This window comes from Poecile atricapillus, chromosome 3, assembly GCF_030490865.1.
Source record: "Poecile atricapillus isolate bPoeAtr1 chromosome 3, bPoeAtr1.hap1, whole genome shotgun sequence".
Classification (NCBI taxonomy): Eukaryota; Metazoa; Chordata; class Aves; order Passeriformes; family Paridae; genus Poecile; species Poecile atricapillus.
This window is the reverse complement of record NC_081251.1, coordinates 87,788,415-87,807,233: the sequence shown is the minus strand read 5'-3', so window position 1 is coordinate 87,807,233 and position 18,819 is coordinate 87,788,415. Positions and strand designations below refer to the sequence as shown.

At 37.5% G+C, this 18,819-nt stretch overlaps 1 protein-coding gene across 3 annotated transcripts in view; it reads left to right on the top strand.

Annotated features, from left to right (window-relative positions):
* The window catches only part of BABAM2 (BRISC and BRCA1 A complex member 2), a 171,758-nt gene that overhangs the window by 22,288 nt on the left and 130,651 nt on the right, over nucleotides 1-18,819 (top strand). For all 3 annotated transcript variants that reach the window (XM_058836505.1, XM_058836503.1, XM_058836504.1), the window contains one exon: nucleotides 15,221-15,315. In XM_058836505.1, the coding sequence (XP_058692488.1) occupies nucleotides 15,221-15,315 (95 nt within the window). The remainder of the gene's footprint in view (nucleotides 1-15,220; nucleotides 15,316-18,819) is intronic.

The window sequence follows — 18,819 nt, the reverse complement described above, 5'->3', positions numbered from 1 at the left end:
GCTTCAGAAAAGGTAGAGAATAAGGAGATGCTTTATAAGCTGAAATATTTTTCTGTTAAAGCTATGGAGATGGACAATAAGGTCTTGAAAAAACTCCTTTAATTCATGACAGAGTATATAGGGAGGAATAGAGTGTTCAAAGTGTAGATTTTGAGTAAAAATTAGAGTAATTGTGATACAGTGAAGTGCTGGAACAGAGTGAAGTGAAAATTTGAAGCCTTGGGGAGCAATGAGAGAACTGTTTTCCAGTGGATCTCACAGAGACAGATGAAGAAGACTTTTGCCTTTGAATAACTCATCCTTAAAATGACATTCCTAGACTCATTGGCCCATACACACCTCAGAGTGATGTGAGATGGGAGGAGTGAGCTCTGATGACAGGATTTCTGGGCAGCTGACATCAGGGAAATAGAAAACTATAACAGAAATAGTTTTCTTGTGAGAAACTCCATAGATTAGAAGAAGAAGACTTCTGTTTCTCTACAAAGACTGATGAAAAGACTGTAGCAGGAATTGGGACTGTTTTAACCACCAAAGTTCCAAAGTTTTTGTCTCTGTTGTCATGTGAACAAGGGAATGGTGGGTAGTAGGGGATAAAAAGGGTTTTCTGGAAGTTTATTCTGGTGTTCTTATTCTTGTAGTTTGTTAATAAACTTTCTTTATTCCTTTTTAAGTTCTAAGCCTGTTTTGCTCTTGCTCTAATCCATATCTCACAGCAGGAAAGAAGTAATTTTTTAGTTACTGGTTTAAAACCACGACAGAGATACATGTGTTTATTGTTTTCTCTTAACCTTCAGTTCCAAGAACACACAACTGTCAAGAATATGTAATAATTAAGATAGGTTTAAAGGCTTCTGTGAGACTACAGTTTTGAAAAATGAGTTCTAAAAGCCAAAAGTCACAACCTATGCAACCTACCCCCCCTGGTATTTCTAATAAAATGTTATGTCTAAGGCAATCTCATGACCGTTTTTAGATTCATTTATAAGTTATATATGTTTTGTGTTGTTTCTTTCTGTCTCTTTTAGGAGTAATTCTTTATTAAGCTCCAATAAGATGTTATTCTGCTATTTTATTAGGTATCTTTAAACAATTGACCAGATTAGAGAAATGTGAGTTTGATTTTTCTGATTTAGTGGTATTGCTAAATCATCTATATGCTTAGAGAACCTGTAGACAGCTAGTTCATTGCCCACTCTTAGTGTGTGTTCTATTTGTCTTAGTTTGTTTGTTGTTTCAAAGGTTTAAAATAAAATTTGATTTTGTATATTTTTAGAAGGTAACATTTTCTAAACACTTGAACTGGTGAAAAATAGTTGTGTTGTTTTTATCTCTAACAACTGAAAAATGAGAGAGGTTGAAGAATTTCAAATAAAGTAAAATTCAAAGCTTGAAATTTATAGTTTTAGGGCAAGTCTAGTAAAGCCATGCCTAAAGTACTATATCCTGTTCTGATCTGTCTGTTACCAGAGCAACATGGACATATTGCAAGGAGTACAGCAAAATACTACAAAGATGACCAAGAACTGGAGGATTTGTTGTATGGGGAAAGGCCAAAATAGCTGGGGCTTCTTAAGAAAAGAAGGCTCAGGGCAAATCTTACCAGTGTTTATGAATACCTGATGGGGATAAATGAGGAAGCCTGGCTCTTCTCAGTGGCAGTCACCAAAGGGAAACAGTCACAAATTGAAATGTAGAAAATTCCATTCAAACACAGTAACAATTATTTTGCAAGGGTGGTCAAAAAGTGGAACAGGTTGTGCTCAGAGCTAGTGTAGTTTGTATCTCCATCCTTGAGGCTATTCAGAACCCAGCTGGATGTGACCCTTTAGCAATCTCCTCTGTTTGCGCTACTCTGAGCTGAGGGATTAGACTAGGCAGTCTGTTATGTTGAGTGTGGAGACAGGAATGTGACAAGAACATGCTGAGGTTCACGCAGTAAGTTTTCATGTATTGTCAGGCAGCTCCCTTTTATAGGGCTTTCAAATTTCCCATGCTTACAGACATGATTGGTCAAGGGTTTCAAGTCCACCCAACTCACTGGCCAATGATATGGGTACATCCATGCTTCAAAGGGATTGGCTGAGGTGTCCATGGATCTAGGCTAGTTTAGATGATCCCTGTTAAGCCAAATTGTCTGTGCAGGTTATAGATGAGCTATGGCTATCATAAGTCTCCAGTGGTGCTGACCAGCCTTAGCTATGCTGTGAGTTTGTGAAACTATGCTGTCTGGAGGAGCAGGTACATGGTGTTAACAGAAATGGTAAGCATTTAAACATTAACACTATGCTTACATAGTGTCCCTTTAGGCTGCATCATACACATGTTGTAGCTCTCCAAGACATTTTAAGTACTAAGAATTTTATTCTGTTCTTTCTGCGTTTTGTTTTTGTTTGGTTGATTTTTATACATTATGTCATGCACTTTATGAATGGAAATCAGCACAATTAAGCTCCTTATATTCTAGAAGTACGTTAAAGCTTCATATGGCACCTCTAAGGAAAGTTGTCTTTCCCAGAAGTTAATCAGGAAGCTTACTCGTGTTCAAGAGAAGAGCCAGGCTCATATATCAGTCTACAATGGCTATTTTGACTTTTCTAAACATATGAAATTATGGCACAAGAGGCTTACTAATTATTCTTACTCACAAAATAAAATCAGAAGATTTAATCCTAGCTAGTGATTATTTTAAGACAAAAGAAGTGGTTCTGCATTTCTTCAGAAGTCTTCTAAGTAATGGCTGTATTGTATGAAGCCAACTGCCCTCCCAGGTAGAACTTTTATGTTAAAAATTGTTAAAATGTATAATAAACTGAGCCTGTTGAGTCTTGATATGTTCTGCAATGTGTAGTAGATTCCACTTGAATCTTGTTTGATGACTATGATCAAGTCAAAATAAGTTTCACAGGATGGCATGCTTTATAGAGTGGTATAATTTTCTGTGGGACCATCTTATACAGGGCAATGTTTGTACATTCTGAGAGATGTCTTATTTCAAGTAGAGGCTGAAGCTGTTCCTAATTCGTAAAGGAAAATGGATAGACTAAAATGTCCATATGCAAGTGCACAGGCATAAAGGCTATGCCTTTATATAAGACTAATATTCATATAGTGAATGACTGTAGTCCAGTTAAAGTACCTAGAAATATGCATTATATTTCAGTATCAAGAAATCTGGGGGGTTTTTCTCCAGTGTTCTTATATTTTTTATATCACATGCACAATTAAACAAAAAAAAACCCCAAAACTACAGAGCATGTTATATATTTTAACGAAGAAAACCGAAAACGGTGTAAACAAGTGTATCTTTTTCAGAGATTTCTAACAATAGCTGTGAATTCAAGTAATAATAATCCTCCACATTTCAGTAATACGTGTTTGAAAATGCTGTGAATCATTAAGTCTCACAGCATGTGGAATAGTGATGTGAGCAGATTCAAGAAAGCTTTAATAATTTTATGTTTAGATCTGTAATGATGGCAGGGGAAGACAGCCATGGTGTCTAAATGCAGATGTTTAGATACTTTGTTGTAGGCTGTTGCTAGATATGTTATCTTTCAAGGGCAGAATATTTCTGCAAAGGAAAGTTGCGAAATCTGCCAGAATAAAAAGATTGGCTGAAAGTGTTCAGAGTCTCCAGTGAATGGGCTTCAGATGTGGTACGAAATACAGGCTGAAGTTTATAGTTCCTTTGTGGTTTGTGTTACATCCTCTTTGCAACAGATTAGGTCTTCATGTACCATCAATCATAACTGCTGCCACTGCACAGGCACCCTTGTAGCAATCACAGTGTGTTGGAAACTGTTGGTGTGCAGCTTTAGGAAAGTGTAACTGCACAATGCAGTCCTGTTTTCCAAAAGATGAGAATTCACAGCTTCTTGAAAAGAAGCAACGTATTTGCAGGCAAGGCTAACTACCTGTAGTGTAAAATAATTGCTTTGTAAACTTGGGTAGGAGCAAACATGTGACTTCAGAATGGTTTGTTTGGCTGTTTAATTGGGTTTTTTTAAGATGTCATGTTCATGTTACTTTTGCATGTATGCAGAGCTGCTGGAATGTTACACTGAACAGTTACTCAACTCCAGCCAGGGAACTTGGAGATACCCACAATTTTATACTGCAGAAAATACTATGCCAGTGTTCAAGATAAATTAGTTTGTCATAGTAATTGTCTTCCATCACACTTCAAGCGATGCTTTCAGAGAGGCACTTTTACTGTATTTTCCTCTGTAAGGGAAACAATTTTTTTGGTTTGTTTTCATGGTGGGAGTATTTAGAAAACTTGAACCTAGTCTTGCTAGACTGTCAGTTGAAACCTGAGATGGCATATTGTTTTTATTAGTTCATCCAATACTCAATGTTGTTGTATTAAACTCCATGTTTTTCTCTGTATCTGAGTTTTTCAGAATTCTTAATTGGAGTTTTAGTTACAGGAAGACTGACTGTAATACCCTGTAAGAGGTTCAATCTGTGTTTCCAGGACAAAACTTGCTTTGTGTGATATGCAGAGGCATCCTTTATTGCTAACTGGACCAGAGTATCTGCTTAGAAAACTTCAGTATTCTTTCTGAGGAAATATTTGTGTATTTTGAGGTGAAGTGTTCTGTAACTCTTGCAGATAAATCAGTCTTAGGTGATAAAACATCAATGCAGATATCAGCAGAAATTGTCAGAATAAGCAGAGATATAAGCTGCAATTGCCTTTATAATTCATTTAGAATCAAATTACAATTTTTTTCCAAAAAACCTTGGAATATCTTCGGCTTGGCTTTCCTTTTTCACTCAAGCTTTTGTTGCTACTTGCTAAGGAATCTGACTTTTTTTTTTTTTTGCTTTTGCTCTTCACATTTTCTTTTTCAGGCACTGATGCCTCCTTCCTTCTCTGACCTTGAGTGCTGTCATCTGGAATTTCACAGTGATTAAACAGTGTGTTGCCCTTGCAGTGCTACTGTTCTCTGTGGCCTCTTGAATTCTAGTATTTTCATCTTCTGTCTGATTTTCACTGTTTTTATGTCAGTGGATTATAGCTCTGCCACCACTTTGATTTCCTTGACCTTGACGAACATTTCCTTTGTCTCATTTCAAACTTAGTTTTTAATTTTTTTGCTTCTGATTTTTGTTTGGCAGAGGCTTACTCTTTTTAGTTATGGGCCTTAAAGGAGGAAATCAGTCTTGCTGCCTAACCAGTCTAAGAATATTGCCCATAATACATGGTACGAAAATTCTTATTTTTATTCCTTTGATGGAACTCTTTCAGTAATTTCATTCCAGTCTTTCTGTGGATTTCTATTTTAAGAAAGTAACTAAGAACAAACAAAAAGATAAATATAGAGAACAGCCCAATCTCCTTATTGCCCCTTTAAAAGCTGCTTTGCCAAATTATTTGCTAAACACTTATTTATTGTGCCAATAAACAATTGTAAGAAGTATTTTTCAAGTTACTGTAAGTTTTAAGATTCTCATAAATATGTTGCTGTGATGCATGCGTTAGTGTTTTTTGCACCATTAGATTATTTTACACAGGCTGTATTTTGGTTGAGGCTCTTATGGGAAGGACTTTCTGGTTGCTGTAATTCAGATTATACTTAGGTGTTATTCTTACCTGTATGATAAATGTTGTTTTGCTGGGTCATGCAACTTACCAAAGATTTTTCCAGGCAGTATGTTTTCTGAAGTTTGTCTGAGTCTTGCTTTACGTGGCAGGAGTAATTAATCTTTTTCCCTCAGTAACCTATTAATGAATGTACCTAATGTGAGTGTAAAGAGAGAGTCTAATCTTATACATATTTCTTCTTTGAATACAAAATTTACAGCAATTTTTTCCCCTTTTAAATAATCACTTTCCTCTTATTTGGGTTCTTTGTTCACTTTTTCTTACGTTCTGGACTTCTCTTGAGCAAGTAATTTACAGAAGATTTTTCAGTTTTAAGTCAGCATATTTCTTCATCAAGGGAAATGACTGTAGAAGTATCTATGAACAAGTGTGGACTTACAGAGGCTTAAAAAATTTTCCATTTAGGTCTTCACAGTGGTATTACCGTAGTGCCTTGTTACATTGCTCTTTCCTCCTTTTTTCTCCTGTTTGGGCTGCACATACTGGTGATGGTCTCAGATCCATTTGCTTGAATCTATTTATCCTTTGCCTTCACCTTTCCTTTTCTCAACTACCCAGTGTCTCTGTTTTAATTTCTCCAGAGTTGCCTGGCTTTAATTTCTACCAATATTTTATCCCATCTTGAATTATCTGTTGTTCTCCTAGAACTAGGGTTTCTGAGAAAGCAGTTGCCCAGCTACAGAACTGCAAGTTACTGAGCTTATCCTGATGCCTTCTTGCTTAGCTTGGAATCCAGTTTACTTAATGCTACTCCATTTTTGCAGGTTTTCCCACTTTACAAAATAACATACTTTCTGTAATCTTACAGCTCTTTTTTTTTTTCCTCCTACAGCTGCATTTGTCAGTTGAAGGGAAAAAAAAAGGACCCACACCTGCAACCCTTTGTCCAAGAATGAAATTAACATCCTGCAAATTCTTTCTATTTCTGTCTTCTGTTGGAAAAATGGGACTTCATTCACTAACCTAATCATAGGTGTCTGAGCTCTGAGGTACCCAAGGAATACCTTGCTTGGCCATTTCAGCTTCTGATCCACAGGGCACTGATGTCTCTGAAAACCATGTGCCATAGCTGTCATAAATGTGCCCTGAGTCATTTAAAATGAGACTAAACAATTTGGTTTAATCAGCTGCACCAAGTTTATGGAGAACTGGTCTTTCACAGCTTTGAATGCAATGGAGCAGCTAGAATTTCTTCTGGAGTGTCACAGAGGTGCTGAGAAGTTGGTTTGTCTTTTTCTAATGCAATCCAATAAATTTTTTTCAAACCATTCCTCCATTATGAGATGGTTTTGAGTCTTTAAGCTGACTTTTCTGCCTTTCCTTTTCTGATATATCAATTCGCACATCAAGTCAGTAATTAAGATCAAAAACATCCTTTACTTGTGAGAAGAATAGCCTGTCAGCAGTAGTACCACAGCAAAACTGAATTACTCATGTATCTTTTTTCAGTAGTAGTAGTTCTGTATTTAACAAGTTTTACTGTTATTTCAGGAACTGATCTTTCTTGTCAACCAATTAGAAAAGGATTCTATAGGTATTATATTACTGTTTTTGATTTAAAGCCTGCAGAGCAAATTCTTTAGTGTGGAATCCAGTGACAAGTATTCCAGGCAGGTCTGCATTTAGTTAATTTAAATCTTTCATACTGCTGACTGGACTGACTTAGTATCTTGGTTGCAGGTTGTAGTGAGTAACTGATTATTTTTGTATCTGTAAAGACAATTAAAACTGGTTGGTTTAAGTAAGTATTTGTTTACAGAAGAGACTCTTCAATGGTTCTTGTCTGCAGTTTTCCTGGTGTTGGGGGTTAGGTGTCCTTCCTTTCATTCCTTTTCTCCTATAGAATTTTCCCCATTAGTTTGGGGGAACCTGACTGCTGGTACTTACTGGGTGCTTGAGAAGACAAAGAGTTTGGCTGGGCCAGGGAGAAGGGGGGCAGGTAAAAGGAAGGGTGGGGGTAGCTGCTGGCTTCTTCGGCTTCAGAGCAGGACACACTCAGAGCTGTTGTTGCTTGAGGAAAGGAATTTGCCATAACCCAGATGGAGCTGCTGCTGCTTCTTCTTCATCTCCTTTGTCTTCTTCATCTTCTTCTTTGTTGTCTTTTTCTTTGTCATCTTCGTCTTTTTTGTCTTCTTTGTCTTCTTCATCTTCTTCTTCATCATCTTCATCTTCTTCTTCTTCTTCTTCATCATCATCATCTTCATTGTCTTCTTCATCTTCTTCATCTGTGGACCCCTCGCACCCCCTGTCCTGCCTGGACATGGCAGTGCCATCCACCTCTGCGGAGCTGCTGATACATCTCATCCATCGGCCCAGGATCTCAGCTCATCCCTGCTGTTCCAGCTGAGTGTTCCTCAGAGCCCTGCAGGAGCACCGGGACTGACTGTCCCAAGGGGTTTGTGAAGCAAAACCTCTCCTCCATCCCTTCCTGTCTCAGCCGAGAAAGCTGTCACAGGGTCCCTGGCTCTGTTTTGTTGTTTGCCTTGTTATAAATATTAGTAAAGAGCTGTTATTCCTATCCCCAGATCTCTGCCTGAGAGCCCCTTGATTTCAAAATTATAATAATTCGGAGGGAGGGGGGTCTACAATTTTCATTTTAATTCACTACATTTTTCATTTCCATTCACTGTTTTCCCTAGCAGACACCTGTCTTTCAAACCAAGACACATGGCTACTAGAAGAGACAGGTTAGAATTTTGAATTGATGAATAATATAATTCTGGATTTTCCTATTTAATACTCAACAAGAGCACTTACTGTATTTTCCCAGAACTGATTCTGCACATAGTTTGGTCTCTTGCTTCAGCAATTGCCTTGTTATCTATGGATGCACTTCATGATCAAGTTGCATTTGGATTTCTTGAAAACCAAATGGGTTGATCTACTGCATAGCAAATTGCATTCAAATTGATCTTATTCTAGGTTGCAGTGGCCACACGTTTATTCTACTTACTTAGTGCTGACTTAAAAATTCTTGGTGTCAGAAGAAACTGAAGCATATAGATATCCTTTCAAAAGTAGAGTTTGGAAAGTTAACTGGTGGGCTGCTTCCTAATTTTGCTGCTGTTGATTAAAAAGGGATGTTAATGCAGTGGTACTCCCTACTATAACATTTTTCACTACTACAAATTTATAGTATGGTTTAAAAAAGAAGAAAAATACTGCAAAAATGAAGTTACTAGGAGAAGAAAAACTGGATAGGCCAGTGGGAAGTGATTGTAGACGTTTTAGAAATTTCTCAGTTTCTTGTTGGGAAACACCTGTGTTGCTTGTAGTCAATTCTTATTCCTCTGTTAGATTTGCTTATGCATTTTGATAGATAAGAAAAGAACAGCCCATGTGGGTTTTAAAAGAAATTATAAATTTAAGTGTTCATATTTCTATCTTTTTGTCTGTGAGGAGCAAATTAACTTTTCTTTTGAAGTTCTGTGAAGTAAAATGTTTCAACATTTAATACTGTTTGCCTCAGGAGAAAGAAAGGAAGAGAAAGAAATTTTTTTTTGATAATTGGAAATATAATTCCATCAGAGTAATTACTGGCTGATGTATCTACAGCAATGAGGTAAGTATGGTCTGAGTGTGAAGGTTTTGCTTGCCTTGCTCTTACACTGGAATAGTCGGTAGTACTGTGGAGTGCCACACAATTGGCCTTCCATCAAGGGAATAAGGACAAACAGAGTTGAAACATATGCAAAGCTAGAAACTTGTGCTGGAGACACAAGGAAAAGGGTGTTTGTGTCATTTGAGTGAGAAGAGCAGAGAATGCAGGACTATATTGATTTTTTTCATTGTTTTTTTTCCTCCAAGGTTAAAATGGTAACTAAGCACACTAATTTTGCATATGACTTTATTGGTTAAAAGTCAAACTTAGTCTTACTTTGATTTACTCCAGCTCCGTTATATTTGAAGAGGGTGAACCACAGATAATATCATGTAAGCATTAAATATAGTACTTGTTATAAAAGTGGCTATTTCTTGTAGGTCAAAGTAAACTTAACTTGTGATTCAAAACATTTAACACCTTATATTACGTAAGCTTACTGCAGAGGCTAGTCTTAATATTTTATGTGAAATAAAACCAGATTTGCATTGGCTGTTGTGATTGTTTAAATGCCTTTTATTTGAATGTAATGAAACATTTTTTATTTACACATCATAGTCCTGCCAAGCAAACTGTTAACTGTAGTTTTAAATTTTCTGGGCTTTGATATTTAACAAGAGCAAAACTCAGCTTTAGGATGGATTCTCTTAATATGTAGTCTGATTTGTTACTGTGTGTTTTTGCTGCTGTAACTTAGGAAAATAGCTCATGCTTATAGCTGCAAATAGAGTAAATGCTTTCAATGGTGCCTAAACCTTATAGAGTCAAAGTTGTTAACTTTTCTGTTCTAGTATGTAAATTAAGCAAGACATAAGTGAGACTGTATGGAAGAGGGGAGCACAGAGCAGGAACGTTGGAGAAACTGGGGATGACATGTATAGATAACTGATATGGTCAAAAAGAAGTGTTTTTTTCTTTTGTTTGAGGAACTAGCTGAACATCTGGATTAATGGCAGAAGTGAGACTTAATATAATAAGATTTTACTGAGGGAATATTCTTTTCATTTTTAAATACATAATAAATTTGTTCTAAGGTCAAATATTTAATAGTAAGATGTTGTCTTTAACTTTCAGAATGAAAGCCACTGATGATAGAAAAATCACTGCTCTTTTCTAACTTTTAACAATGAAGTGGAAATAACATTTTGTTCTGTACTTCGTCTCTATTAAATTGTCAGCCACCCTGTGTGAGGTTTAATTGTAGCAGAATAAACTAGGGTTTACATTTAGCTAAAAACCTATGGTACTGTAGGAAGGAGGGCTGTCCTGGTTTGGAAGACAGGTGTCTGCTAGGGAGGGCAGGAGCCTCCCTTGGAATGAAAAAATGTAAAATTCTTCTCTTTGAATTATTATAATTTTGAAATCAAGAGGTTCTCAGGCAGAGATCTGGGGATAGGAATAGCAGTTCTTTACCAGTATGTACTACAAGGCAAACAAACAATAATAACTACAGCATTAGCAAGAAAACAGAACCAGGGACCCCATGGCAGCCTTCTCGGCCAAGTCAGGAAAGGGATGGAGGAGAGGCTGTGCTTCACAAACCCCCTTTGGCCGGCAATCCTGGTGCTCCTGCAGGGCTCTGAGGAACAGTCGGTTGGAACAGCAGGGATGAGCAGAGATCCTGGGCCGATGGATGAGGTGTATCAGCAGCTCCGCAGCGGTGCCTGGCACTGCCACATGTCCCAGCAGGACAGGGGGTGTGAGGGGCCCACAGATGAAGAAGCAAAAGAAACAGCTCCTTCTGGGTTATGGCGAATTTCCTTCTCTAAGCCACAACACTCCATGAGCGTGTCCTGCTCTGAAACCCAAGAAACTAGCTAGCCCTCAGCTGCCCCTGCTCTCCCCTCCCCCCTTCCCTCCCTGGGCCCAGCCAAACTCCCTGTGTTTCTCAAGCACCCGACCAATACAAGCAATCAAGTTTCCCCTCAACTAATGGGCAAAGATTCCACAGGTGAGAAGGACCAAAAGGAGGGACACCCAATCCCCAATGGTACTGTAGGAAGGAGGGCATAAATTATACATTTCTGTTTAATTAGAGGATGAAAACAACAGCATCATTTTTAGTTTCCATAGGGTTGTAAAATATTTTGAGTATGGTCCTAACAATAGTGTTTTGTGAATGTGTAATTAACAGGCACTGAAGTGCTAGTTTTATATATTCTGAAGCCTAGAGAACCTATATAACATGTGTTCTTTTGGAAATTGAATTCACTGTAGGAAAAATAATCTTGATATACACATTGGCATTAATATTGATATGTTTGGTCTCAAAGTGACTTTTATTGAAAGGACTTGGGAATTTGGATTTGAGGCATGTTTACCCTGGACAAGTAGAAGCAATTTTAGCAATTATAAATAATTACGAGTTACAGAAAATCAAGTATCACAATGTTAATTTTTACACTGGATTCTGTCCATTGTACCCGAATAGTTCCTTGGTATCAGTACGTCATAAACACTTTTAAAATCCAAATATCTGCATAATTGGTCATTCACTGTGGAGAAGGACTCATAATGCCACTGATTGTTATAAATGCAAAGGCAAATTCAGGTTAAATAAAAAGAGAAATTTATTATAAAACAATAAAGAACAAACAACGAGAAAAACCACAATAAAATGGGCAGCGCACCACTGGGTGGACAGGGTCTATACCAAAGGTATAGGTGTTCCCAAATCCACGCTTGAGGGTTCTCTGGTCTGGGTTTTTATAGGGATTTTGTGTCCTGAGGCTAAATTCCAAGCAGGCACCATTCACCAAAGGTCCTTGATTGTTGGATGAATGGATTTCCTGGCATTGGAGAATAGAGTTAGTAGATGTCCAGGCAGAGTCTCCTCATATGTAAAGAGGTTTTTAATGTTCCCTGATTTCAATTTTGGTTCGGGCCATCAGGATGGAGTGGTGGGATCCGGGTTGGAGCCGATGGATATCTCGGCTGGGCTTTTCCCTTTGTCCAGTCTGATTGCTTCCCCAACAGCGGTCTGCCAGGTGGGGTGTTCAGGTCTGGCGATGAATATCTCCTCCGAGCTCGTTCCTTTGTCAGCCTGATTGCTTCCCCAACAGTGGTCTGCAGGGCGTGTTCAGGTCCGGCGATGGATATCTCCTTCGAGCTCGTTTCTTTGTTAGCCTGATGGCTCGTGTCCTGCTTATTCTTTTCGGTTGATGGGCGCAGGCTAGGATTTTTATCTGGGTGCCGGCTAGCATTGTTTTCTCCTGAATGGGAATTCGCAACTAGATCTGGGGAAGGACTTTTTGCCACACTGTTTTATTTTATATTATTACAAATAAGTTTATTTTGACCTTTACGAATTTTTATACATAAGTTTATCTATTACATGATGTTTAGTGAAAGAAGGGGTCTGACAGAAGGTGGTAAAGAACAAATATGAGCATGTGAGATTGGTAATGGATTGGTTTGTCCAGCTGCTATATAATGTACCTGACATTGGTTTGACTACACATCACAACTGGGTGGTCAGAAGGGGGTACCATTTCCACAAGTCCCTGATCCCCCAGCATGAACCACTGTGTGGCATATGCAGCTGACCTGAACCCCAAATTGTTAAAGTTTATCACTTAGCACTTGTTTATCACTTTATCACTTGTTAAACATGCTAAGTGTTAATAATGCCAACTTTAATTTACTCTTATATTGAGCACTGTATATAATGGTGTTCTGGGAGCTGCTGTGAGTTCACACTGTGAAAGGAAAGGGTTTTTACCTACTTGAACATCATGTTGCACCTACTGCCACAGCATTCCTGAGGTTCACGCCTTACTGTGCAGGTCGTAGAGGTGGATATGGTTTATTGCCATTCTCACTACTCAAGCAGAGTTTTGTAGCTGCCTCGTGATGTAGAGTTCTGTAATAGTTTTTCTCTTATCAAATGTGGAGGTGTAACATCAAAAATATGCTGTTGTTTTGATCCTTCTTTTATTCTAAGCAGCTTTTTTTTAGTATGTGTGTAGTTGGAGTGCAGCTCCTAAATGAGCTGAGCTGTAGATATTATCTATCTACTCTGTTTCACCAACTCTGTTAAAGCAAGAATACAGAGAATGAAAAGCATATAGCTATCACCTGAAGTATGAGGTGTTTGCTAAATGAGTTATTTAGCATCACACAGGAGCATGGCAGAAGCACAGGTACAGTCCTTTCCTTTGGAGTAGCATTGGGCTGCCTAAGTCATGGGCCTTGCTTTATCATTGTGTTGTGTTCTGATTTATTCATAACATGCCTCTTTCAAAACTCAGTCAAAGAATGTATTAAGGTTAATCTCCTTAAGTCTGTAACCTCAAGTTCACTGCTCTTTATGCAGAATTTGATGAGGTTGTTGAAAGGAGCCATGCATGACATTTTAATTGTAATAAATATCAAGGAAAGTGTTGTGGTAGTGTAGGAACTGCCCAATCTAGTAAACATCAACTTTTTTTTAATTCTTCAGTTCTGTATTACAGTTTAGGCAATCTAGTAATTATTTTTCCTTACTTAATATAGATGCATTTCCTGTTGCAATTTTATGCCTTTTCCTCCAGGACTGCCCGGTTTGTTCTTGTAAATGAAACTTAAATGGAATTAAGGGTTTTATTTCTATTTTGAGTGTGTTGGGAATTTTAATTGGCAGACCTCTGCTATTTTCTGCGCCCTATACTTACATGTGCTCCTGACAGCTCTGAAAAGAAGGTAGGAGTGCACACAGGAGAAACCCACACTGTGCTCTGCTCATCACATGATCAGTGAGTTTGTGATTTGGAGCCATACTGTAGAGAATACCTAACCCAGACTGGTCAGTGGCTTCTTGGTCATGAGCCTTCATCCTCTGCAATTAATCTTCATGGCATCCTTGCTTCCAGGCAAGGCCAAGATAAGCTTACAGAATATTCTCAATTAAAGCTGTCATGCTAAATGCCTGGAGATGGTGTCATCACTGAGCCAGCAATGTGGCTTTGCAGGATTTGTTCATCTAATGCTTTTCTCCAGTTCTGCATTCACAGTTTCTTAAGATATAAAAAGTGGTATAACTTTCTCTGAACATAATTGTTTGTAATGATTACCATGCTGGTTTTACTTTGCTGTGCGGATATTAAATTAGTCGTAATATGTAGTAAACAGTCTTTTTAAATAATGTCTCCTACATCATAAATCTGTTTCACGCAATAGCTCAATTATTTTTTTGTATTATCATAAAGAATGATGGGGAGGTAGACAAGTAAGGCTAGAAACACTTATTTTTATTTTTAAATTTTTTTTCTTGAATAGTGGGTGGGTTTTTTTGAAAGCTCAGATGCATATGACTGCCTCTTGATCTGTATGAACTCTGAAGTATGCGTAGTAGTGAAATACTAGAACCCAAATTGCTTTTAATTGCCTATCTTGTGACACTGGCAAGATGAGAGAACTCAGTGCCAAGCTGTGATGAAGTCTTATATTTTCAGTTAATTTCGTCTCTCTGTTTAAATGCGCAATACTGCATTTCTCTTGGCCAGAATTTGGGTAGTTGGAATGGTTCCTATTGAACCGTGTATTCTTCCTTCTAAGAGTTGGTGGTGATAAGGAGAAGAGAGGGAGTAAGTGCTACTAATTTTTAAAAGCTCTGGTATTTTGAAAGTCATGATCTTAGTAGTTTGCAACTGACTTTTAATAGACAAAACACAGCCACCTAAATAGGGTACTTTTTATTAAAACAAGATCACTTTTCTAAAACTGAGGGTTTTTTTGAGGCAACCCTCAATAGTGTTTGAATTGCCATTTGAGATACAAAGCAATAATGTATTTCACGTTTCATTGCTTGCAGAGGAGGAAGAAGCTGTGCCTCAGGAATTTGTCTTCATCCCCCAAAGTATCTGATGCTTATCTTGCATGTGAATTTTTGTAAAAATTATAATATATGTAATGTAGCTGTCAAATTCTATGTTAAAAAATGTGTGGTTTATGTGATTATTTTATTTTTTTTATTTTTAAGCACATATATAAAAGTGCAAACAATGGTTTCATTTATTGCTTTTCAGGGGATATTATTTTTAATGCTCACTATCCTGACCTGCCACCAGATTTTATCTTTGGAGAGGATGCTGAGTTTTTGCCAGATCCTTCTGCCTTGCATGTAAGTACTTTACTGTCTGAGAACATTACACCTTGCAGAGATACTTGGCTTTTTTAGAATAGCTTCAGCAACAGGAATTTTATAACAATGCAAAATAAAAAAGAAACACCCCTTTTATCTCACCGGTATTTTGAGTGTAAACACATTACTTTCTAAGGTGATTTAAATTTGAAACTATAAATGAGGAGGGGGACAAAGTTTAAAACATTTTAATCAAGACAATATTACTTTTATAATAGTTACTTCGAATATCTGTAAAAATATGTTTATTTAAATCTGACCATCTTAAAGGATTTGTCTCAGAAAAAAAGTTGATAAATTGTGTCTTTAAAAGCATTTATCTCTAAAATAAAGTAGTGTAATTTGGTGTCTCATTGTTGATTTTTGTTTTCTGTTGAGGAAGGGTATATCTAATTAATGTTACAGGAACCACTGCATCAAAGAAAGCTATCTGCTCATGTGTGTTAGGGTTATCTAGACAAAGAAATTACCTTCTAAAAGGTGGGAGGAACAAAAATAAATGAGAAAATACTTTAATACAGCCTTATTACTACAGAAGAAGAACACCACAACCTGAAACCAAGCATTTTGTTCACTAGTCACAGTTCACTACCTCAAGTAGTAAAGCCTTGTTTGGAGAAGCTATCAGTGCTTATGCTTTTACAATACTTCTCCCTCTCAAAACTTAATAGTAGTTACTAAGATGACTGTGCAGAGCCCTCACCTGCAGCTCCTCTTCTGCTTTATGAGCACATCTCCAGAGCTCCCCAAAGGAAGTTGGTGTCTGTTGTGCTGTGGTATGGGTGTCATGATGGAGGTTGAACATGCCTTGATGCGTGACATGACAAGTGTTCGGTTTTGGTTTTACTTTTCACTTCATAGTAAGTTATATACAAAAATCAGAAGAATTTGTTTTAATAATTATTTTTAGCATACCTAATAGAACTTTTAAAAGATGGATGTCATATTTATTTTCTTCTCCTGGTCACTTTGCTGTTAAACTCACAAACTCCTTTGGGTAGGAGGCATGGTGCTGATGAACAGCTATTTCATTATGCTAGTTTATAGAAAAGGTTTTTCTTTCTATGGCAATTCTATAATTGTTTTCACATTCCTTTATTTACTAATTCTATTTTCCTCTTTTTCTCATTTGTTTCACAATCTTACAACCTCCTGAGAAGTGTTCATATTAGCACCTTCTTTTTATAGTTGATATTAAAAGAAGAGAAGCACCTTTTAATATACTGGAAAACAGAAATTAATAATAAATTGCAAATGAGATATAAAATCATTTGGGACATCTTGCAGAAATGCTGTTCAGATGGAAAAGCTTGCTGAGAGTGGTACAGTGCCATATTTCTCATGTGAAAAGAAGTCATAAGCAGTTATGATCTACAGGAAAACCTGCGAAGATAAAAACATCCTTATTTTTCTTTATTCTTCCATTGTTCATTAATGATGCTTCTTTTGGGAGTGTTGCTTTTCTCCTGCCTATGAACAAACTTCTTGCCTTTTTTGCTGGAAAGCAACTTGGAAGAGCCATTTGCTTCTTGATACATAATGAGATATTAACCAGTCTATTTGAAAGTAATTAGAACAAACCGAAGAAGAAATCTGCAAGCCAGCAATGTTCCTTTGGTCATTATGCCTTGCTGAAGTGTTCACTATGTAAATGTAACCCTCAGTTTGTCCTGATGGTATCAGAGCATGTTATTTCCACCTTGCACCTATGGTCTACATAGTGTACCTTTTTTTGCATTCACTGTTTAATCTAACATAAGATTTTTTTTCTTCAGAATGTTTCATTAGCAATAACTTGCTTTTTATGCTAAGTCTTTGAATAGCTCTCTTTTTTCCACAAATGTGACAGCTGTTTAATGAAGATAATTTTAATTGAATTCTAAGATATAAGCAGAATTCTTAAATATGTTAACATAGCTGTCTACTGACTAGAAGTAAAATACAGATTAGCACATTGACCATAATTTAATGCTCTTAATCTTGAGCAGTCTTCAGATACTTCTGATAAACAGTTCCTGGCAATTAAAGTAGAATCTGCCATGCATAAAAGCATGTAGATGTTATTCAGTGAGGAGCACAGTCTCTAAGTAAGTAGTATGTGCCATTGGATCTGTGGGAATTCTGACATTGAGCCTGCATGCACTGCTCTCATCTGTCTGAGCATCTTGTTTTCCAAGAAGTCATCACATGTTGTTAGATGGCTTTGAGTCAGGCATTATGCTTAGCTTGAAAGGAGAACCAGGTACTCCAGATTCCACAAGCTTGTGTGGCTCTAATAGAGGTTGTCAGTCGACTTCCCTGAAGATATTTGAATGGCTGTGTTGCAGATTGTTAAAAACGAGATTCACTTAATAAATTATAAAAAGTTTAATATAAACAAAAAGACAATTAGGAGACAAAGGAAATAAAGCAAAGGGTTAAAACGGCCTGGTGCCCTGGAGCATTGCCAGGAACACACCTGGTATCTCGAGAACACTCTTTTTATCCCCTCCTGCTGTGAGGGTTTGATGCATATTCAAACTTTTTCAAGAAGTATTTAGCATGTCCCCTCCCTGGTTCCACCTATTTAGAACATGCTCTGTATGATTTCTATTTCTGCTGTTCAGCATTATTTTTGCTGGTCAAGTGTTGATAACAGTCCGGGCCCCTCATCCTTCTTTTGAGGGCAGCTGGGCTTAATATCTTTCCCCTGCTGCCAACGGCCTGGTCCTGGCTTCAGATAACAGCTTAGGCTCTATTGTTCTTCCGCTGATAACAGCTTGGGCCCCACTGTCTTTGCCCTCTGGGGTTTCCTTGCTTTGTACCTAGGAGATTCCTTTAAGCTTAAAACTTGTTAGCAATAAAAAAAGTACATACACAGCCAAAAAGTATTTAACATATAATATTCATCCTAATATTTGCAAAAGCCAATATCACAATACAGATTTATAACACAGATCATTTTAGTCATTCTTCAGTTTCCATGGCCATGGGCAGACCTTCCAGTTAGATGTTCATCTGAGCATGGTAATAGGTGTTCTGTTAAGCAGCTGTTAGCCAAACAGCTAAAGCAAGATTCCAGGAATACTGCATTTTAAAAAGTGAATGCTGTAGAGGAATAGTTCATGTTTTGGATTTTTTTCCCCCGAAGAAATCCTGAAGGATTAGGCCAGTATTTCAGCAGTAGAGCGATGTGTTGAGCACTCTTGTTTTATAAGCAGGGCTAATGCTTTCTCGAATTCATACTGCAATTGCAGAATCAAGTTGAAAATGCTCATTTAAATTTAGTTTTGCTTTTGTGTCTTGCACAAACATTAAAGTCAATTGGATTTGAAACTGAGCTTGAGTCTCAAGTTCAGCACTGCAAACTATGTGCTTCATTGCATGTCTTACCAGTAGTGGTTACTCTGCTGGTCGTAGGGTCTAACTGTGTGCATGCTGATCTTGCTGATGATGTCAGCATTGTAGAGCACTTCAGCGGTGGGGTAAGTGGTCCTTTTGGTT